The sequence below is a fragment of the Pelophylax lessonae genome, assembly GCF_965119305.1.
Source record: "Pelophylax lessonae genome assembly, chromosome: 1".
Lineage (NCBI taxonomy): Eukaryota > Metazoa > Chordata > Amphibia > Anura > Ranidae > Pelophylax > Pelophylax lessonae.
Genome location: NC_138768.1, coordinates 593,455,915 through 593,480,593, shown reverse-complemented (window position 1 = coordinate 593,480,593; position 24,679 = coordinate 593,455,915). Strand labels below are relative to the sequence as shown.

Genomic DNA, 24,679 nt, shown 5'->3' with positions numbered 1-24,679 from the left:
ACAATCCAAAACTTAGGAATTTATTTCATCTTCCCTCTTGATGATAACAGTAAACAGGACAAATAGAGAGGGTTAATCTCCCTAATAGGGACATAGACAGCAATAAAAACCTAATAGGCATTGTAATTCCTCTGCCCTTCATCCAAATCTAAAAAAAACTGTTTTGCCTTTTGCCCTTAGTTTTCCTTTAAGGCCCCTTTCAGATAGAGCGGATCCATCCTAGCGGAATCCGTCTGCTCAGCAGGGATCTCTCCACTGATCCCCATTTAGCAGGTGCATGACAGGCCCGTGTCTGCTCTACTATGCAGAGCGGACATGGACACAGCCCGCTATCCTCTATGGGGCTGTGTCTGTTTCCATCCAATTTTTATCCGATCCGCTGGACAAATGGCGAACGAATCACCATACATCTATTTTTAGCGGATTTTATCGGATCAGATGCCCAGTGGGCGTCAGTGGACACATGTCCGCTGACATCCGCTGCCCCATAGAGAACAATGGATGGTCTGATTCGGGTCCGTCTGAAAAACTGACAGGCGGACCTGATCGGTCCACTGGTGTGAAAGGGGCCTAAGAGCCTGTAACAAATTAAAGATCCTATACAATTGTAAAACAGCCGCAAGGCTTGGTTCACGGTACTGCGTGACGGGAACGCGCTCATTCCCAGCATGCAGAAAAATGTGCTGCTCTGTAGCAGATGTGTGAGTGTGCCATTAATTCCTAGTGACACCCCAGTTCATCAGCAGATGGATGAATTTTCACACACCCAAACCTCATGGTGTCACAACACCATGTGATTCAGTGCAGAGCCATTTTAGAAAAAGTATGAGGAGTTCTTTCCGAATGCTTTTCTTATAGGTAGGGCAGCCCATTAAAATGAATAGGCTGGCTCACATACAGTGTGCAGCTGCACGGATGTGAACCAAGTTAACGGTAACCTGCATCCAGAAAGCACAAAAAGATTTGGAATGAAGCTGCCCTACTTGTTACGCTTCGATTTTCATATATTTTAAGCATTGTGTGCCTGTAAATAGCGGTAGCATTACAATTCACATGTATCAGCAAATTCATTTACAGTAGACCCCAGTGACTGCATCCTTCAGCATAAGTGCGTAAGTCTCCATTAGTGAGTGATCTGGCCCCCATTAGAGCCTGTAAACATAAGGGGGAAAGGCTTTCTCTCTGTACTTGTTTAGATGTCTGTGCAATCTGAACTGCAGACTCATAAATCTTTCTTTGAACTTTCTAAAGGGAAAGTGCACTGCATTATGAGAATGTCAACTCTAAGAAGGAAGACAAGAAAAAATATGAGCCATTCATTCCACGCTATCACGAAGTAATCGTATTACAGGAAGAGAAGAAGGTAAAGTCAATTTGGCTGTTCATGGTACTGAAATACAATCATTAACTACGAGAGTGGAACTTGTGAATTCCAGGTCCATATGATTAGAAATAAACTTTAATAACTGCAACAAGCAATGCACAGCGCAAATGTTTTTAAAAAGAAAAAGATCAATCTGTAGTTTACTTGAAATACATTCATTCCTAATTATCTCAGGGATTTTCATTGATTTGTAATATACTGTAGGCAGAAGAACTCTGATTTTTTACAAATGAACTAGGCCAGCATCTGCTATATAATTTATTCTGCAAGATAAAGGCAAATAATAATAATAATAAGATATATGTGTGCATTCATTTAAAAATATATATATATATTATTGCAGCATATATTATAAGAAAACAAGGCAAGGCTCCAGTAAGTTTGGCATATACTGTAGTTAGTGACACCAAGGAATCTTATTTAGTCCTTGTCTTGTCTGCAGTGATATAAGGGTGCTCTGTGGGGGCCATTATACTGGGACAATTTGGAAAATAGACCATGCATTATCTGAAATATGGCCCATTTTCATTCCATCGTCAAAAAAGATGCAGGATCTGTAATTTTGGCAGACCTACATTTCTGCAGTTTAACCACTTGTCCATAAAGACATGTCTTGTCCATGAAGACATGGGTGAGTGAGTTTGGGGTGGAAGAACTTGACTGGCCTGCACAGAGTACTGATCTCAACCCAACAGAACACCTTTGGGATGTATAAGAGTGGAGACAGCGAGTCAGGCCTTCTTTTCCAACATCAGTGCCTGACCTCACAAATATGCTTCTGGAAGAATGGTCCAACATTCCCATAGACACACCCCTAAACCTTGTGGACAGCCTTCCCAGAAGAGTTAAAGCTGTCATAGCTGCAAAGAGTGAGCCAACTCAATATTGAACCCTACGGACTAAGACTGGGATGCCATTAAAGTTCAGGTGTGTGTGTAAAGACAGGAATCACAATATTTTTGACAATATAAAATATAAATATATATAACAGCAGGGAAAACAATCCGGTCCACTGTCCCCTCAGGCAGGAAGTCGAGTGAGGGCAAGATGGCCCTCACTGGACTCTATGGCCTTGGAGGACCTGAGCGACGTCACACGTCGCTTCCTAGCAACGGATTTAGAGAGCCGATTTTGAAAAAAAAAATACTTTTTTTTTTTTCTCTTTTAGTGTAGATGTGAGATCTGAGGTTTTTTTTGACTCCAGATCTCACATTAAAGAGGACCTGTCATGCTTATTTCTATAAAAAGGGATGTTTAATTCTTTGTAATAGGAATAAAAGTGATCAACCTTAAAAAAAAAAAAAAAAAAAAACTGTGTAAAAATAAAAAATAAAAGATAAAATAAATAGAAAAAAAAAAACAAATTAAAGCTCCCCGTCCCCGTTGGCTCTTGTGCAGAAGCGAACGCATACGCAAGTCGCGGCTACATATGTAAACTGTGTTCAAACCACACATGTGAGGTATCGCCACGATCGTTAGAGCGAGAGCAATAAGTTGAGCCCTAGACCTCCTTGTAACTCTAAACTGGCAACCTGTAGTCTCCTATGGGGATTTTTAAGTACCAATGTTTGTCGCCATTCTACGAGCGTGCGCAATTTTGAAGAATGACATGTTGGGTATCTATTTACTCAGCGTAACATTATCTTTCACATTATAGAAACAAAAAGGGCTAACTTTACTGTTTTCTTATTTTTTATTTGAAAAAAGTGATTTTTTTCTAAAAAAAATGGGTTTGTACGACTGCTGCGCGAATACGGTGTGATAAAAAATATTGCAACAATCTCCATTTTATTCTCTAGGGTCCCTGCTAAAAAAAATATATATATTGTTTCGGGGTTCTAAGTAATTTTCTAGCAAAAAAAAAAAATGATTTTAAATTGTAAACAGCAAGTGTCAGAAAAAGGCCCGGTCCAGAAGTGGTTAAAGGCACAGGGGCCCAATTGACGCCCAGCACATAGCACAATGACAGCAAAGATGTGCAGTGTGTCCCCTCACCAGTATACATTAATATAAAAAAAAAAAAAAAAATATATATATATATATATATATATATATATATATATATATATATATATATATATATATATATATATATATATACACAAATCAGGGATAAAAATTGGACCAGGGTGCACAACAAAGACTGTAGTGCATATAAACCAAAAGGAGAGCAGCAGGAGGCTGATCGGCCCCCTCCCTCGGGGTGGGCCTCGACCAGGGGTTCCTTGGAACTAGCTCTGTGTCACGAATGCTGTTTGTGGCTGCCCGCGGTTGCCCCATGATTTTGGTTTCTGGCAATTCCGCCCTCTGCTCTGCAATGCTACTTGCTAACCTTGTGCCTTGTATTCTGACCTCATATGTTGTGCCCCTGGGTGTGTGGCACTGTTTGGCCTCCCCCTTGTTTATATACTTGCAAACTAAATAAAGATTCCTTAAAAAAAAAGGAGAGCAGCACTCACGGGTCTTAAAAGGTGAAGGCACCATAACGGTTTAATTTTTAAGTTGAAATAAAAAAATGTGTATATATATATATATATATATATATTTTTAAGGGGTAAGCCTATGCGTTACCAATAGAAAGAAGGAAACGGAAATGAGGAGCAGAACTGATGATATAATGTAGTTTCTGTAATTCTGTAGTGCCACCACATACAACTATAGTAAGAAAGGAATAAGGGAATCAGCGCAAGATATCTAAAATTGGTGAACCATAAATATTAACGCATAAATAAAACATAAGACAACCTTCTTCATTCTTCTAAAATATGTTAAAATGTATAACGTGCCAAAGTGATCAATAAAGTGCTCATGTGCCAAATAAATATCAATAATTATGATAAGCGATGATATTCCTATTAGGTGGTAATAAACGGTGATAAATATAAGAAAATATGGCAAATAATAAATTAATATGCAACTGAGTGAATGCGTTGTGAAAAGTGAACCACTGCGACCTTTCAGTTGCACAAGTGAATATAAAAAGTAAATTAAACCATGTGTCAATAATAAATGGTGACAATAAAAAAATCTTTCAAGCGCTGAATAAATGCCTTATGAAAAGTGAACCACTGCAACCATTCAGTTGCACAGTGGGTCTAAATGAAATCAAGTACCAGTGACAATAAGGATGCAAGTAGTGACAATAAATTAAATCTATCTTCACGTGCTGAATAGATACACAGTGAACAGCACAATATAATATAGATCAGTCCCAGAATAAAGGTGCAAAAAGTGCACAAAAAATGCCAAAAGTGACAAAAAGGAAAACTAATAATGAAACACAGTTCATATGCGGTGCAGTGACCCAGGACACTTCCGGTGACCCCCAGTGCGGACTTTGGTGAGCTAGGAATCCACAATTAAGTGCAATGGCCGCTCACCTCCATTAACACTCAGAAGAGCATTTTAGGTATCAATGGTCAACCTGCAGACCCTCTAGATCAATCTCACATCTGCTGCATTCCTCAGATATAAGGGTGCACTGAATACATCAAGTGATGATCTTCTATAGTAACCTCCGGTATGTGGCAACCGCTGTAAGATTCTTCAGGGTACTCGTTCACCAGAGAAAGATATGGAAGACTCTCATAGTGCAGTAAATTCCATAAAGTTTAATGAAACAAATCTTAAAATTGCACTTACAATATTGCAGGATAAGGAAAGCATTCAAAGAAATTGCGAAGGATCCCGCCGATGCGGTCCGTTCCGATACTTCCGGTCTCAGCCGTAGACCGGAAGTGACGTCACCACTGCTTCTCCCGCCGCGTTGCGTCACAATCTCACGTGACTTTATCAAGGACCCGATTGTGAGGCAACACGTCGGGAGAAGCCGTGGTGAACGTCACTTCCGGTCTACGGCTGAGACCAGAAGTATCGGAACGGACCGCATCGGCGGAATCCTTCGCTATTTCACTTTATACATTTTATCATATTTTAGAAGATTGAAGAAGATTGTCTTATGTTTTATTTATGCATTAATATTTATGGTTCACCAATCTTTCATATATATATATATATATATATATATATATATATACATATATATATACACACACTCTCTCTATACATACCCTCTGTATATTAGGGTGACCAGAGATCCCCGGGTTCCTGGGACATTCCCCAGACTGAGGGCACTGTCCCCAGACCAAGTCTGTCCCCGGTTCTGTCCCCGGATTCAGGACCAGATTAACAAAGACAGGGCATCCCATGCTGGCTGAGAAACAGTCTGTTGGCTCGGATGCTGATGCCCCCTGGTGGATGATCTCACTGCTGCTCTTACTATTGTTCAGTGGAGGAGAGTCAGAGCCAAAAATGTACTGTGTGGAGGGCTGAGACTGGGAGGTGAGCAGATGGGGGGGGGGGTCTGTTTGTAAACAGGTGAGGGCAGTGGGGGAGCAAGGGTCAGAGCTGATGCAGCTGTATGGAGAGTTTAGCTGTTGTGGGGTAAGGGCTGGGAAGTGGCTGCAGAGATAATCTGAGAGAAGGGTGCAGAGGTGAGCTATGGATGTGGGGGCAGAATGCATAGCAATATTAAAAAGCAGAAAATCAGCGCTCCACTCTTTAAGATGAACCACTCTGACTGTATCCACACGAGAAATGAAACTGGATAATTCTAAAAAACTACACAATGCATAAAAAGTGGGATGATCCAGAATAAATATAAATAAAAAACACACAGTCGGGGATGGTGTAAATCTAAAATCTTCCAACCACAATTATTTAAAATCTCCCGAGATGTCTAAAAGCACAGAGGTGATGTAGGCGATGATAAAGGAAATAGATCCAAAATAAAAATAAGATTCTACGTGTAATCAATCTAAAATTTGATAATAGATAAAATAAAATTAATAAACAGTAATTGTCAAATTAATTGGTGAAATGTGCAAAAAATCAAGTGATAAACAATCAATACAATAAGTTGAAGCAGCAATGAATAATCAGTGTCAATCTAGACATACACTTGTGAATAAATAAGGTAGATATAAAAAGTGCAGTAGTGCTACATAAAGTGCATGTAGAAATGTCCATATAGTCCTTCCAAATATATTTAAGGTGATTAAAGTGCAAAGTGCCCGGGAAATTCAATAAAAATTCAGGTGAATAAAAACGTGTGATCAAACTTCCAATCACAGCCAGGTGGATGTGCGCAGGTGAGCAAGCAATCCGGCATTAGGTGAAATGGCCGCTCACCTCCATAACACTCAAATCGAGCGTTTAATGATGCAATCTTAGCTCTTCTCGGGCCTTTCAATCTTCAGAAATGCACTCGATTTATCTCCAATGGCTACAGCTTACTATTTCCGGAGGAAATCAACTGGTCCCGACTTGAGTATATCCCAATCTCCCTCGGTGCCTCTATCAGGTGCTCAAACAAGGAAAACTCTCATGGTGTAGCATATCAGGGTATATGTTTATTTAATAAAAGATACAGGTCACTTACTAGAAAGCAGTAGTTAAACAGCAAAAGCAGCCGCCGATGCGGTGAGTTCCGATGCTTCCGGTCTCGGCCGACGACCGGAAGTGGCGTCAACACGGCTTGTCCCTGACGCGTTGCGCTACAACACATGTAGCTTTTTCAAAGGGGTATAGCAAACCTCTGAACCCTGCCCTCCTATATATTATGTAGTCCTGTGCCCATCGGTCTGTGTATAATGTAGTCCTGGGCCCAGCGCTTTGTGTATTTTAATAGTCCTGTGCCCAGCGCTCTGTGTATTATGTAGTCCTGTGCCAAGCGCTCTGTGTATTATGTAGTCCTGTGCCCAGCACTCTGTGTATTATGTAGTCCTGTGCCCAGCGATCTGTGTATTATGCAGTCCTGTGCCCAGTGATCTGTGTATTATGTAGTCCTGTACCCAGCGCTCTGTGTATTATGCAATCCTGTACCTAGCGCTCTGTGTATTATGTAGTCCTGTACCCAGCGATCTGTGTATTATGCAGTCCTGTACCCAGCGCTCTGTGTATTATGCAGTCCTGTACCCAGCGCTCTGTGTATTATGCAGTCCTGTACCCAGCGCTCTGTGTATTATGTAGTCCTCTGCCCAGCACCCTGGGTATTATGCAGTCCTTTACCCAGCACTCTGTGTATGATGCAGTTCTGTGCCCAGCACTCTGTGTAGTTTGCAGTCCTGTGCCAAGCACTCTGTATTATGCAGCCCTGTGCCATTTTCCATTTAAAAAAAAAAATATGTCCCCGGATTTGATTTAAAAAATCTTGTCACCTTACTGTATATTCATTTTCTATCCTTTACACTTTTTACATTTTCCCCTCTTCCTCCTTCATGGGGGTTTCTGGATCTGGTCAGATTCCCTATGCAACTGTGCATCAACTGCTCTTTTATAATATTCATTTCTGGTTACAGTCAGCCAGCAGTAGATCACTATAGTCATGATCTACTGCAGCTGGGAGAGACTCAGCCGCTCTGCCTGATACTCTGTAAAGACAGGAATGATGTCATTAGATTCCTGATGTAAACACAATAGAGAAGCTCTGTATTTACAATCTCTTCTACAGTTTGCTCCAGTGGAGCAGTCAAAAGCCCAGGATCACTGACAGCCTGCAGATCTAGCGCTATAAATCACTAGCACCCAGAACTTAAGTGAATAATACGTGATCTTTAGAATTAAAACAAATGTTTGAAACATTAATACTCATTTTGCCGAACCCTTTAAATGTGTGTTAACCAAAAGGTACACTCTGCATCAAGGCAGTATTCTATCTGCTCTGCATCAGAAGAGTTCTAGATTGCATGTTGTATTCTTTTGGCTTGCAGTATCTGTCACATTCACATACACCGTGACCGCAAGCTGTGTACTATTATATAGTAGATGTCACGTATGCACACATTAGGTGGTAGTCAAAGTGTAACTTTACCCATGACAGTTTGATAACAATTAATGTTCTTTAAAAAAAAAAGAGATTTGTATATATATATATATATATATATATATATATATATATATATATATTCCACATTAATAATTATGCTACCATTATTAGTGTGTGCTATAAATTGCCTCCAGCTTTGCTCCTGTTTATTCTTGCTGGAGGCTGCCATTTTGTTGTGGCCCCGCCCATGCTCCAGGGAAGCCTCTCTCTCACATGTCACTGTTCACTCATAGAGCACCCATAGGGCAGAGCATGTGTGTGTGGACGGAGGGGTCAACTGAGAGGATAGAATGTAAGGAATATCATAGGACAGATCATGCTCCTCCCCTCAACTTGGATGCCAGGAGGCATAGGACCACTGAGTGGAGGAGTAGCGAGTGTTAGTTCACATGTCTCCTCTCCGTGTTCTCCCTGTCTCTGCCCCTATGTAAGCGAGTCCCGCTCCCTACTCCCTTGTCTCCTCTCCTCAACTCCTGCTCCAATTTAGTCCCCGCTGATCTCTCCTCACCTCCCTCTTCTCATGTTGCCCCGCCCCCAATCTGCCATTAGTTATGGCTAGGACCCAGCCCCAGGATACATGCTCTCCAATTGGAACCAGTCCAGGTACCAGAGATGTGAGAACAGGGCAGCAAGTTCATCAAGTGATATGAGGTGAGAGTGGGGCATGGGGGGGGGAGGGGAGGATGTCCGGAGGACTGAGAGCACTCTACAGTCCAGGACACAGGGCTGAGACTTCCCCAGACTCTCCCTGTACTGGGGACATTCCATGTGCAGGTAGTGACAGGAGCAAGCATGGGGGAATGGTGTGTCCTGGACATGCTGGGACTTGTAGTATGCAAGCAGCAGGGGGACCCCTGTGTGAAGGGATCCCAACACTGGTCTAGTCTCAGGGGTCACAAAGGCGATCTCACTCATGCTCCAGGGGACTGTGCGGCCTCAATGTCACATTTGGTTTTGACACCTGGATTGGAGGAGCGACGATGGTGGCACATACAGGAACTGATCTCCTGTATTTTCCTCCTGCAGCCACTGAAAGCCAGCTTCTCCTCCTCTCCCTCCCAGAGGATTGGTTCCTGTGTGTGCTGCCACCGCTGCCCCTCCTGTCTGGGTTACTCTTTTTCTGCTGCCTGGCCCCACAGTGTGCTTCCCTGTTCTCCCTCCTCTCTCCCACTGGCTGCTACAGGGAGTTATTTCAGGATGATGAGCGGGGGAAGGGGCCTGTAAGTATGTAATGTTTACCAGCCCCTTCCTGTGTCCATTCTTAACAGAAGCATAGTGTTTAATATTGCTTTGTTTTGTGAATGAACAGGAAGCCTCAGGGCGCTTCCTATACATTCATCTATGAAGCTGAGGCTGCAGAGATAGAGGTTGAGGACTGTGTCCTCAATCTCCTTTCTCTGTCTCAAAAGTGAGACATCAGGGGTCCTTTTATACCCCCTGATATTTCACCAAAGCCCCCCCAAAAGGGATGCTAATTTTTTTTTTTTAAATATTCAAAAATAAATTTGTAAAAAATAAAAATAATGTTAAATATTTAAAAAATTAAATACCGAAAATGAAAAGCTACTGACACCATCCACTGTCCTACTGACACTGTCCACATTTCTACTGACGCGTTCACTGTCCTACTGACACCATCCCCTGCCCTTCTGACACCATCTCCTACCCTACTGACACCATACATTTCCCTACTGACACCATCCTCTGCCTTAATGACGTCATCCACTTCTCTTCTGACTGACACCATCCATTGCTCTACTGACACAAACCTGACTGACACTGTCTCTTTTCAGGGTAGGCCAAGTTTTTATTTTTACAGTGACTTTATATTTTTCTATTTAGTTAGGCTTTCCAAAAAAAAAAGAGTAAAATTTAAAAAAAATTAGGGTACAGATCTATGATCTCTTTCATGCTGCTCAGGTAGATCTCCACCTCTCAAAGGTTGACTACCCCTGCTCCCAGCTATTCAAAAGAATTGGAGAGGTATATCAAATTATGGACAGTTTCTTCAAAATCTTTTGAATTACCATCTCAATATGTAAATAAAGATCTAAAGTAACTCTCTAGCCACTTGGGAGTATCTTGGTGCGTTGGAAGCTGCAGATGGTAATGGTGGGGGCCCCAAAGTCTGCGAATAGTAAGAGCTTGTGCCCATCCACTTGCAGTGATTTAGCATTGCAGAATGATTTCAGTATAGCGACCCTGTCTGTGTCGTTGAGGTAGCGCGCGATCACCGGGCGCGGTGTGTGCCTGTCATTGGAGGGGGGCCCAGCCTATGGGCTCTTTCCACTGTGCAGGGTGAGGATATCCCCAGTACTCGAGGAATGCGAGCAGAGCATAGATCAGGAAGGGAAGCGACTGTGTAAGATTCTGGGACCCCAATGATGCGCAGGTTGTTTCTGCGAGAGCAATTTTCCAGGTCCAAGTTTATCCAGGATGTATTGCTGAGTCTGGGCATGTTTCTGATCATTGGCCAAATTAGATTGCACCTCATCTTCAACTTCTAACAATCTGTGTTCCAAATCTGACAGCCTTTTAGAGTGATCTCCCATCTCCTTTCTGAGCTAGGCTATACCTGCTGACACTGCCTTGTCTACAGCTGCTGTAATCGTAGGAGAGAGAAGTGCAGCTACAACTTGGGCTATTTTGGCATATTGGTCTTCTTCCCAGAGGGGGGCAGCACTGGTAGAGAGAGGCTGTGGAGAGGGAGGGTTGCGGTGGCCATGTTGGAGACGCACACAGCGGGAGGCTCGGCTTCCGAGCGAGCCTCTCCATGTCCTTTTGCGGGGTTGATGACGAACCGATCCATGCGATACCTGCCCGGGGTGTATCGGGAGCGGATTGCAGTGACACCACTGGCCGGGTGAGCTGTTAGGACGGCTCTGTATGCAGAAGAGCCTGGAGCCGCTAAGTCACCCGCCTAGCTCATCAGGCGCCGGAACCGGAAGTGCCGGTGTCCCAAAGTCAACCTTTGCATCAATGCCCATAAGCTCCAAGCTATGCCTCCGCTTAAACTCTTTTACAGCTAGGTCCATATATATTTGGACACAGGCACAATTTTAGCTTTTTCAGGTATCTACCAAAACATATTCAAGCTATAGTTATATAATGGATATGGGCTGAAGGTGCACACTCTCAGGTTTAATTTGAGGGTATGTACAATTTTAGGAATTACAGCTCTTAAGAATAGCCATTCCCCCTTTTTCAAGGGACCAAAAGCAATTGGAAAATTGAATAAAAAGCTGTTTCATGGCCAGGTGTGGGCTACTCCTTTGTTATTTCTTCATCAAGTAAGCAGGTAAAAGGTCTGGAGTTGATTCCAAGTGTGTTATTTGCATTTGGAATCTATTGCTTTTAACCTACATCATACATTCAAAGGAGCTGTCCATGCAAGTGAAACAGGCCATTGTAAGGCTTCAAAAAATGAAACATCTATCAGAGAGATAGTAGCAATATTAGGAGTGGCCAAATCTGCAGTATGGTACATTCTGAGTAAAGAAGAACTCACTGCTGAACTCAGCAACATAAAAAGGCCTGGACATCCGCAGAAGACAACAGTGGTGGATGATTGCAGGATCCTCTCTATGGTAAAGAAAAACCAATTCACAGCATCCAAACAAGTAAAGGACACTCTCCAGGAGGTGGGCGTATTGCCAAAGTCTACAATCAAGAGAAGACTTCACAAGAGCAAATACAAAGGGTTCACCACAAGGTGCAAACCATTTAACCACTTGCCGACTGCCTAACGCCGATCTACGTCGGCAGTCAGCCCCTCACAGGCAAAGTGACGTAGGGCTACGTCACTAGCTTGTGAGGGTCTAGGGAGCGAGCGCACGCCCCCGGAGGGTCACGGACCCCACCACGCGTGTGACCGGCGGACCCGATGTCCGCCGGCCACTCGGCGATCGGCGGGGGAGAGGGAGAAAGTCAGGCGGCTTGTGTAAACAAGCCACCTGTCATTCTCCTCGGTGTAAAAACACTGATCACACGGATCTACTATGTAGATCCGTTGATCAGTGTCCTTACAGCTCAAGCCACAGCCAATCACAGTAGAAAGCACGCCCCTAGGGACACACACAGCCCCTCCCTCCCAAATAAAGTTAACCCCTTCACTACCAGTGTATTTTTACAGTAACAGTGAATATGTATAGCACTGATTACTGTAGAAATGTCACTGGTAACCCCAAAAGTGTCAAAAATGTCAGTCAAGGGTCCGATCTGTCCGCCGCAATGTCGCAGTACCGCAAAAAAAAATCGCAGATCACCGCCATTACGCGTTAAAAAAAAAAACAACAAAAATGACAAAAATCTTTCCCTTTGTTAGTAAACGCGATAACTTTTGCGCAAACCAATCAAAATACGCTTTTTGCGATTTTTTTTACCAAACATAGGTAGCATAAAACAAATTGGCTGAAAATGTTAAAAAATTTTGATTTCTACATTTTTTTTGGGGGAATTTCATATAAAAAAATGTGAAAAATATTGCTATTTTTGCAAAATTGACGCTCTTTTTTTGTTTATAGCGCGTGATCAAAAAATTGCACAGGTGATCAAATACCACCAAAAGAAAGCTCTGTTTGTGGGAAAAAAAGGACGCCAAATTTGTTTAGGTACAGCGTCGCACGACCGCGCAATTGTCCGTTAAATTCACGCAGTGCCGAATCGCAAAATACCCTCTGGTCAGGAAGGGGGTAAAATCTTCCGGGGCTTAAGTGGTTAAAATGCCAGAAGAAAGCCAGATTAGACTTTGCCAAAAAACATCTAAAAAAACCAGACCAGTTCTGGAAAAGCATTCTTTGGACCAATGAAACTTATTAATCTGTACCAGAATGACAGGAAGAAAAAAGTGTGGGGAAAGCTTGGAACAGCTCATGTTCCAAAGCATACAACGTCATCTGTAAAACATGGTGGAGGCAGTGTGATGGCATGGGCATGCATGGCTTCCAGTGGCACGGAGTCATTGGTGTTTATTGATGATGTGACTGAAGACAGAAGCAGCTGGATGGATTCTGCAGTGTTTAGATCTATACTGTCAACCCAGATTTAGCCAAATGCAGCAAAATTGATTGAACAGCGCTTCACAGTACAGATGGACAATGATCCAACACACACTGCAAAAGCAACCCAGGAGCTTTTGAAGGAAAAGTGGAATATTCTGCAATGGCCTAGTCAATCACCTGATCTTAACCAAATTGATCATACATTTCACTTGCTGAAAGCAAAACTAAAGGCAGAGAGCCCCATAAACAAAGAACAACTGAAGACAGATGCAGCTACATAGTTACATAGTTACATAGTAGGTGAGGTTGAATAAAGACAATAGTCCATCCAGTTCAACCTGTGTAGGCATGTGTGGCTGTAATCATCTCCCATACCCCTGAATGTTCTGATCCTTGAGATGTAAGTCTAAGAGTCTTTTGAAAGCCACCATACTACCCGCCGAAACCACCTCTTGTGGTAGAGAATTCCACAATCTTGTTGCCCTAACAGTAAAGAACCCCCCGCGTTGCCTGAGGTTAAAACGCTTCTCCTCTAATCGCATTGTATGCCCTCGAGTCCTCATGCAATCCCTTCGAATGAACAGCTTTTTTTCTAAGCTGGGATCCCCATTAAGATATTTATAAATTGCTATCATGTCCCCCCTCAGACGTCTCTTCTCCAGGGAGAATAAATCGAGCGATTGTAGACGCTCTTCATAGTCAAGGTCCTCCAATCCCCTAATTAGTTTAGTTGCCCTTCTCTGGACTCTCTCCAGCTCCAACACATCCCTCCTGAGGACTGGCGACCAGAACTGGACGGAATACTCCAGATGCGGTCGGACCAGAGTTTTATAAAGTGGAAGGATTATAGTCTTATCTCTGGAATGCATCCCTTTCTTTATGCATGCTAATATTCTGTTGGCTTTGGAAGCTGCCGCTTGACATTGCATGCTGTTTCCTAATCTATCATCAACCAATACTCCCAGATCCTTCTCCATTTTTGATTCCCCCAAGGGCTCCCCTCCTAACGTGTATTGTGATTTTATGTTTTTAGTCCCCAAGTGCAAAACCTTACACTTCTCCACGTTAAACCTCATTTGCCATGTCGTTGCCCACTCTGTTATTTTGTCCAGGTCATTCTGCAGGATATCTGCTTCATGTTGTGAAGTTATTGCCCTGCCCAATTTTGTGTCATCTGCAAAAACTGATATCGAACTACTGATCCCGACCTCAATGTTGTTTATGAATAAATTGAACAAGGTTGGTCCCAGGACTGAGCCTTGGGGGACCCCGCTTACCACCTCAGACCAGTCTGAGTATGCGCTGTTTATTACTACCCTTTGGACCTAGAGCCTGGCAAAGCATCAGAAAGGAGGAAAACCAGTCTTGGGTTACAGACTTCAGGCAGTCATTGCCAGTAAAGGATTCTCAACAAAATATTAGAAAATAACATTTTATTTATCACCATATTAATTTGTCCAATTACATTTGAGCCCCTAAACAGGGGGGGGGGGAGGGGGGTTGTGTATAAAAATGGTTGCAGCTCCTAAAATTTGTACTTGATATTTATGTTCAACACCTTGAATTAAAGCTGAAAGTCTGTACTTCAAATTAATTTGTATTGTTTCAAATATATATGGACCTAACTGTATGTCTTCTTGGCAGGAGAGTATGTCCTGTCACTCTCCTGCTTTTCTTTTCTCTCTCCCTAATCTGTCCTTCCTTGGCACAGTCTGTGCCATGTGTGTTGCTCCCATCACCCTCAGCAGCAGTAAATCTTGAGGATGTCAGCAGATAGGACTCTAGTTACTTGCGGATAATTTGCACAGTGTCGAGAATAGAGAGCGTAGAATAGAGAGCAACTGAAGCTGTGCTGTGCAGGGTGGTTTTAAACAATATAGGCATTTATTTTTAATGTTTTATGTTGTACATACATAACTATACCTGCAAAAGGGGCCAGCAGGAAGTAACCAATCAGATCTTAATTTTTTTGACTAAGTTCTAAGTGGTTGTAAACTGCGGCTGTTAAAAACGAAAAAAATAAACAACTGTAAGGCAATTGTATAATGTGCTAGTATGCATACTGGTACATTACAAAATTCTTACCTTAAAATGAAGCCCTCCCATGGTGCGCTGTCATCGCTGAGAGGGCTGACATCTTCCCCAGGTCTTTTACAGGACTGTCTCCGGCTGTGTGAATGGCTGGAGCTACGATCATGTCACCCCTGCTCATGCGTGCGGGAATGCTTGGTTCCAGCACAAAGCTCTGAAGTTCCAACAAGGTATGCTGGACCTTCAGAGCGCATGCGCCGGTGAGGTCACTGGCTGCATGCAGGGTGAAAATCTCCTACACGGTGCACGTTTCGGAGATATTGATTTTACCTACGGGTAAACCTTTTTATAGGCGTACCTGTAGATAAAAATGATCAAGTGGGGTTCACTACTGGTTGAAGAAAGATATGCTATAGTAACAGCCAATGATGTAGTAGGGTCACAGTGGTAAAAAAAAACTTATACTGCTACCACTTTAAAGTGAAATTGTCAACAACAAAAGAGTAATTGGATATAATTCACGATCATATGTAGTCTTTCAGTGTCCAGCTAATGTTACAATGTAATAGCAAATTTTATTGCAGGAAGGCAGGGAGTTTAAAAAGGGGCAACAAAACCGCTGAATTTTGTTGATTACTCAGTAATGAAGTCGAATGAATGTCATAAATGACACATTTGTTTCAAAAGTACACTCCAACCAATACAGAAAAATGAAACAAATTGCCAATAATAAAACAGCCTATCTGATTTGAGGGGACCAGTTTTTCCCCATGCAGGCATTACTGTAGTACTCCAGGCCTTCCTAATGCTAAATGTCTCAGTGACCTAATGTTTATTCCATTCACTGGGCCAGTCTTCCTCCAACTGGGCTGCAGCTTTTTGTAGCTGGCACATCCTGCTCTAAATGCCCATTCTCTGCCCTCATGCTCTAACTGCCCATAGTTGACATGAAAAATATAATAAAAATGTGTTTTTTTAATGTCAACTATAGGCAGTTGGAGCATGGGGTGTGGAGAATGTGTGTGTTAGATAGAACATGGTGTGGCATGGCTTTCCATCTGCTTTTTGCATACTAGCAGGGTTTTTTTTTTTATTACCCTTTCCTACTCCAAACAAAAAGAAAAGAAAGGTTCAATTATACATACACTTGAGTATCTAATCAGGAAGGAGTATGCATTCACCAAAGATATATCTCCTAACCACTTTCCTTCTTTTGGATCATTGACTAATTAATCAATAAGTCAGATATTGACAATAACAGCTAATCAACAAGCAAGATAATGAAGTAGAATTCTGGGATAACTCTAAATACTGTTAAAACTGTTCTCCCCACTTTCCTAACAACCATACTTATTAACCTGTGAAAGAAAGATGCATATACTTACCAATTTACAGGCCACTCGGTGATCCTGTTCCCCTGTGTCAGCCAACACCGCTGCAGGGGAGATAAAGAAGCACCGACAACAGATGAGCCATTGAAGCCCATGGCTGACGTCACCACTCCCAGGCATTACCATCCATTGTTGGAGAACTCTCTCTCTTCTTCCCTGCATCTGGCTCTGGCTGACACATGGGAGCAAGGCCGCTGTTAGAAATCATGGGGCCCGTACAGCCTGACGGGGTCCCCTTCAACCACACCCTTTACCCCACCCCTTGCCCCACCCCTGACTCTGACTCGAAACAAAATGTAGGTTTGTTGCTGTTTTACATATGCGTGCGGAACCAACTTGTGCATTTGCAATTGAGCATAAGCACAAAGTGGGGGAGGGGGGCAGTTTACATTTCTTTTAAATTGTATATAATTATTTTATTACAAAGAAAAGAAATCTTACACTGTATCTTTACATTTTTTTATTCTTTTTTGCTTTTACAAAGGATAAACAACATCTCTTGTAATAGCATGGGCCATGACAGGGCGTCTTTGTGGAGAGATCTAGGGTATTTTAGCCTCCAAAGCATCTGATCAAACCAAGATCAGTTTAATCAGATGCTTGTTCAAAACCGGTAGTGGCTACATGAGACTGAAACTGGAAATGATAAAATCCTTGTCGCTTCTGGTTTCTGATGTCACACAGCGGGAGGAACGACATCCATCCATCTCACTGTGTCCCAGGAACTGGATGCTGCTGTTTGCAACCTAAAGGCAGTAAAGGCAGGGGTGGGACCCCTTTTTACTGCCTGTAAAAGTAATCCAGTGGCTTTTTAGGACTAGGATTAGGACTACTTTTACTGTGTGCAGAATAACTGAGGTTAAAAAAAAAGATATCACTATCATTCTTGTATTGATGACCAAGCTATCTACCCTTCCAAGCCAGCAATGTACTGGTATGTCACTGGACAGGAAGCAGTTAAAGGGAATTGGTTTGGGGGGCAATAAAAATGCAGCTCTGCTGCACATGTTTAATGCTCCCCCAACTAAAGTGTAAAGTAGCACCTCACCATGTCCTATGATCATCAGTATTATGATAATCACACAGGCAGCACAATAAGCAGGGGCTTTATCGTGGCTCTATCGTGACTCTGTGTCACACGACTGTTGGGTGCTGACTTTGTCAACTTATGGCTGTACTGAGAGTTACAGACTGTAACAGTCTGTATGTGTCATGTGACACAGAGCCATGATAGAGCCATGATAGAGACCTTGCTTATTGTGCTGCCTGTGCGTTTATTGTAAGGCTAATGATAATCTGCTGTGCTAAGATATAAGAGGACACAGTGAGGATTCTATCCTCTATTCTCCACTCACTGTGTCCATTTCAGCCACGCTCTCCTCCTGCTGCTCCCTGTCAGTTGCTCAACTGCTTCACATCTCAGGAGGACAGCAGCCAGGAGCCGGACGGAGAATTATAGAATCACCCTGCCGGCCGGGACTAATTAAGTAGTGGAACGGCATGATGTACATGCACCCCGAAAATAAGAAATAGTCCTTCCACTGTGCTCACCTCCTGGGCCCCTATGTAGACCTGATGGGGCCCAGGAAAATAATATACCACTCCTCCATAGGCAAGTAGGAGAGGGAAAGGGGTTTAGAAAGCAAATTGTTTAAAATGCAGTAATGAATTGTCATGCTGCCCGGGCCCCGATGTGTATCTGATGGGGGGTGGGCCTGGTACAACAGGGCCAGTTTTACTGCCCTATTAGTGAGCCCTGCATGGGAGATCCATAGTTACAGTAAATATAAAGATCATTCACAAACAGGTAAGAAAGCATAGGCATTAGGAGGGGGAACGTTTTAAGAGTAGTTAGGGTTATCCTGGAATTTCACTTTAAGAAGATCAGTAGTGTCTCCTGTTTATAACCTCTGGGGTTTAAAACAGCAGTCATCTTTATTCAATAAGTGATAAATCAAAGTGTAAACGGCAGCAAACCAGAGCAACCAATTTGACTCCCCTTTTCACTTATCTGACTATTATACAAACAAATAGCTACGGTTATTGATATGATATGATCATTTCTATTTGCCTCGCATTATGAAATAAGTTTATATATATAACTGTGCAATATAATTGCCAAAATGTAAGGCCTTTAGGTGTTTTTCATTTTGAAAATATTCAGTTGTGAACTTTCTTAACACACCACTAGGTGGTAGCAGATTTCTAGTTTAGTGTGAAAGCAGACTTCAATTTCATTTCTGTTCTGTAGACAAAGTAGTCATTTTTTTTTAGAGAAAGACCAAAATCTATTTTTAAAAGGAAACTGACAAACACTAATTACAATATACAAGGACTTGTCTTTTGCTAAAAGCCTATCATCATAAGAGGTTGATAAAGGGTGACACAATCATGTGTGAAGCAAATAGAGCTGTGACATTTTAGTACTAATGTTAACATGGAACCAGAACTTGTATAGAGTTTATACTACCCCCAATTCCAAAAAAGTTGGGATGCTGTGTAAAATCTACATGAATGCAATAACCTACAGAATGCAATAAGTTGCAAATCTTATAAACACATTTTATAGAATGTAGAAAACATATCAAGTGTTTAAACAGAAAATGTACCATTTTAAGAAATTGATGACTGCGACATCTCAAAAAAGTTGGGAAAGGGCTATATTTACCACAGTGTAGTATCCCCTCTTCTTTTAACAACATTCTATAAATGTCTGTGAACTGAGGAGACCAGTTGCTGGAGTTCTGGGATAGGTATGTCATCCATTCTTACCGGGTTTAGGATTCTAACTGCTCAACCTTCCTTCTTTGTCATACTTCTGTATTTTGTTTAAAGATGCGCCAAATATTTTCAATTGGTGAAAGGTCTGGACTGCAGGCAGGCCAGTTAGGCACCTGGACTCTTCTACCATGAAGTTGCTGTTGTCTTAGATGCAGTATGAGTTTTAGCATTGTCCTGATGAAATATGCAAGGCCTTTCCTCTGGATGGGAGCATATGCTTCTCTAAAACTTTGATATATCTTTCAGCATTGATGGTGCTTTTCCAGATATGCAAGCTGTCCGTGGTAAAGGCACAAACTCACCCTGTGCCATTAGATATGCAGGCTTTTCAAATGATAACAAGTTACAAGTTGGAAGGCCCCTCTCCACTTTAGTCCAAAAGACACAGTGCCCATGGTTGCCAAAAAGAATGTCAAATTTCTATTTTTCTGACCTCGGAACAGTTCTCAACATTAAAACAGACCGTTTTGACCCAGAGAGGATGGTGGTGTTTCTTAATCATGTTCAGATATGGCTTCTTCTTTGCATGATAGAGCTCACAGACAGTGATTTTTGGAATTATTCCTGATCCCATGCAGTCCATGAGGTCCATCACAGACTCATGCCTGTTTTTAACGCAGTTGCTGATATTACGTACTGTAGATAATTATACATTATATTTAAAGTCTTTGCAGTTTAACGTTGAGTAACATCATTCTGAAACTGTTTGACAATTTTTAGATGTAGCTTTTCACAAATTGGTAAACCTCTGTCCATCTTTACTTCTGAGACACTCTGGCTCTTTTTATAGTCACATATAAATACGGGATCCTGAACTTCCAGGTAGGGGGCGCGAATGCACACCACCGGCTGCTGGCTTCCGCTCCGATTACACACAGCGAATACCATGGACTCAATGTCTGCCGGCACAGGCTGGCTATCAGCCACAGAGACAGAATTGCAATCTGATTATATAAGCAAGGCAGATTGCCATTCTGACAAGAGGGAAGGCATGGATCCTGTGTCTCTGCAAAGTGATAAAAGTATACTTGTTTAATTGAAATTAACATCCTTATTGGGTGCCAATATAGTCCTAGTACATATAGTCTTTGCAGATTGCCATTTGAAATGTGTGGTGGCATCCTTCTTGTAATGTGAACATCCACCATAAGCTGTTTTTATTCATTTAGATATATATTTCAGTCTAGATTGTTTGGACCCATTTTCCTTTATCTATCAATGATCTCTAAGTGAATTCTATATAGTATCTGCAAAATATGCTCATGGATATTCTTGAAGGACGGTCCTGTGAATTAACTCTACAACTTTCTAAAACAGAACAATAGGCTTTAGTTCTACAAATGCTGTGATGAGACATTTTGTTTTATATAACGCTATGTAGATTTATTGGTACCATTACAGTAAAGTGACTATATTTATGACTCTCCTAATGGACTGGGAAAGTTGAACCCACATATTGCAGATGCACATTGACTGTGACGAGAACCTTCTGCATACATTTCCAATATACATCAAAGGGTCACTTTCAGCGCTGTATATTAAGCTTGCCACATAGAGTGTTGCTTAGAAACTATTGGTCCTGACCTGCAGTTTCTCTAGTACAGGAGCCAAAAACATTTAAAGTAACGACTCAAATGGATTTGAAAATCACAGATGATTTATTTTACTTCCCAGCTCTGAAATGATTAAGAAACCTCATTTGTAGCTTTAGGCAACAGAATGCTTTTCAAGATCAGTTACTTCAAATCTCTATCAGTCTTTTTCATCCAGAAGAAAACCACTGACATTGCACAGAAGGGAAGCTTATTGCTGAATGATGTATCGCACAGGGTGGTAATGTGAGGTGCTGTGTTGACATTGGTTTGTGGCGCTGGAAAGCCTTTCATTTATAGAATCAGTAAAATATGTAGATTAGCTCAGTCAAGTTTGAATATACGAAATAGGATACAAAATTTTCAGTTTTAAAACGTAATATACATTGTAATATACGTGCTGCGTTTTTTGCGTTTTATAATTTTCTCAATTTTATTTAAAGAAATCTGTATTTAGATACAAGCTATAACACTGAATTTATCGGTTAGCAGTAGGCACCCTCTTAGGTCAAAGGATAATTAACCATTTGAAGTGCTTCTACAGCTGAAGCACTGACATAACACTGTAAGGTGTAAGTAAGGATATGCCATTATTTGACCATCTAAACTTAGGCCGGCCATAGACGGGTCGAATCTCGGCTGGTTCAGCTGGAACCGGCTGAGATCTGAACCATGTGTGGGCAGGTTGAAGGTACCAAGTTGACCGTTTGATCAACTTGGGTACAGCCAGCATGCCAGATTCATTTGTGATTATTGCTATAACACAACTACTCAACACCAAGATGGATGATGCTCAACCCCTACCTATACATTCAGATAAGTACACTAAATAATTCTGATAACTTTCTTATAAATTCTGTAGTCCTACTGTCCCCACGGGGAGAATAGTAAATATGAAAAATACTTGAAATTCCCATGTATTACAAGATACTGTATTAAAAGCATGTGCTAGCCAGCCTGTTCCTGTTCTCTGGCTCATTGATGTCATAATATGACTCAGAAACTCTATAGGCTAGTCAAACCAACATTAATACTTTGTATGTATTTATCATATATCTTTTAGGTTTTAGTGGGTAGCCATCCATCTGAGTCACCCATATTATTAATATAAAAGTCCATCAATTGGACAGCTGTAAGGTTGTAACCAATCACATGGTATAGAGAGAGGCAGATTTCTTTAATTCATTCATTTATGATGCGTATACAGTCCTTACTCCACAAGTAAATTTATTTAAAATTAACTCCTCATGAAAAAACATTCTGCCTTATGGTTTTCTTGTATGGCTTCATATAAGCTCCTTATCCATAAGCAATTGCAATAAACTTGAAAAAAGTTAATCAATCGTGATCAAAGGGATATACACGGTACAATCATGTTGATTTGTCTGCTCCAACACACCAGGAAATCAAATTAAAGGGCTAAAACTGTTGATTTAAACATCTGTGGTCCAGAGGAGACTACAATTATAGAGATTGTCCCCACAGGGATATACAGCTCCTCGCCTCCCTCACACAGGTATATATAAATGTCCTAGTTAAATGTGTATGTTTTTCCTGGTTCAGAGGAGGTCACATGTATTGAAGATTGACTCTCACATAAAAGTATTGTCCTTCCCTCCCAGGAACTTGTATAAGGTAAATTTGAAAAGAACAAATCAGCACATGATTTCCTCATCGTTAGAACTCTCAAAAGGTGTAGCATATTGTATATTGGCATGTTCTCAGTTGTATGTGTTATTATATATAAACATGGTTAATGGATCAAAATCCCAGACCACAGCACTGGTTTGATTGGATAAGAAACAAAGCTCTATATGTTGTGTAGACTGCTAATAGGTGTTCCCTATATATGTAGATGCTCATATAGGCAAATCTCTTAAACAGTACTTAGTACTTATTGGATATGCGCCATCAGATGTCAGTCATCCTCACATCGTAAGACCATCATTTCCAAGCTTTGGGAGCCAGAGTAGCCATAGGCGCAGGTAGCTGGACTGAAAAGGATCCTGACCGGTTTTGCCGGGTGTCTCAGCTGCTTCAGAGGCTGTTACATGTAAAGAGGGTCCACCTCCTGTATGTATTCAGGAATTGTCCAGAAAAATGGCTGAAAATTATGCTATCACACATGCGCGGTGCCTCATGACATCATGGTGTAGTTTGCGTTGACGCATGGGGTGTGGCGACATCATGTAAATCCACCATCTTTAGTTTTGAAACGATAAGGCCATCCATCCAGGGAGCCGTGAATTCAAGGCTCCACACTAGATGTCGCCAAAGCTAAGCAGTTACATGTTGTTAGATGCATTGATTCCTGTTCTAATTGCTCTGCACTGCCTACACAGCTTTAATTTTGTGTGTATTCACCAGATATATGGCAGATAGGAAGTTATCTATATGTGAATGGGAGACTGTACATCACCAAAAATTATATCCTTTCTCCTTTATCATACATATATATTTCTCCTCCCTTTTGGCTTGTTAAACACAAATACATTTATGTATTTCTCTCTCTCAAAAAAAAAAAGAAAAAATTACATATATTAAAAATTCAAAAAATTCAGGGCAAAAAAGGAGAAAAACTTGAAATGTCATTGAGATCAGGAGGTTTTGTCGCCTCCAATTCCCAAATCCACCTTGCCTCATGTTGTAGGACAAGGTGGTCATAATCACCTCCTCTCTTATTGTTTGGGACCACTTCAACTACCCAACAGCTCAAACATCTTGGGTCTCAATTATGTTGCAGGCACACATGGCATACAATTGTGGCCTTTAGATGATATGTTTCAATTTAGTTAATATGGTCCTGCAAACTCTTTCGAATCGTCTGGATGGTCTTCCCGATGTAGAAGGACCCACAGGTGCATGAGATGACAATGACCACCCCCATGATGTCACACGTCACCCACTGATTGCAACTGAGGCTTCTTCCCATCAGCAAGACCAACCTGTCACCTTCTACCATGTAGGAACAGTAATTGCATGTTCCACATCTTTGCATCCCCTACATTCCTGTGTGGAATGGGGGTTTCCGCTGTATGTCACTATGTACGAGGAGATCCCTTAATGAGTTTGCCTTCCTGTATACAATTTTTGGAGAAACTGGGGACAAATTGAATTTTATTTTGGATCACTGGTTTACAAAGACCAGTGTCTCCCACACGTTTCTCTGACTCTATTCGCCAACTCCGTTTATTGCAGACATAAGTGAACCTCCTTCTTCTCCCTATTTTCGTTTCTCTCAGGTTTAAACAGTAATTAATTCCTCTCAATCTCTTTGGCCTGTTTATAGGCTCTATTGAGCCACCTGTGTTTATATCCCCTATTTCGGAACCTATTTTGTAGTTCCCTTGCCTCAAGCTCAAAATCAGCAAAATACGAGCAATTTCTCTGGGCCCTTAGATATTGGCCACTCGGAATTCCCCTGGACTAAAGGTCGGAGGTGAAAACTGTCTGCCTGTAGTAGGCTATTCATAGCCATATATTTCCTGTATAGTATGGTCTTTATAGTCTGTTGATCAGTGATCTCAACTGTCAGATCTAGGAATGTCACCCTCTGCTATGTGCGGCTGCTATAGCCTCTAGCAATAATCACTGTCTTCTCCCGGCACAGACAA

General features: G+C 41.7%; 1 protein-coding gene across 1 annotated transcript in view; it reads left to right on the top strand.

Moving 5' to 3' along the window:
- The window catches only part of STPG2 (sperm tail PG-rich repeat containing 2), a 1,004,689-nt gene that overhangs the window by 156,570 nt on the left and 823,440 nt on the right, over nucleotides 1–24,679 (top strand). Inside the window, exon 7 of the mRNA XM_082259340.1 lies at nucleotides 1,252–1,363. Within this exon, the coding sequence (XP_082115466.1) occupies nucleotides 1,252–1,363 (112 nt within the window). The remainder of the gene's footprint in view (nucleotides 1–1,251; nucleotides 1,364–24,679) is intronic.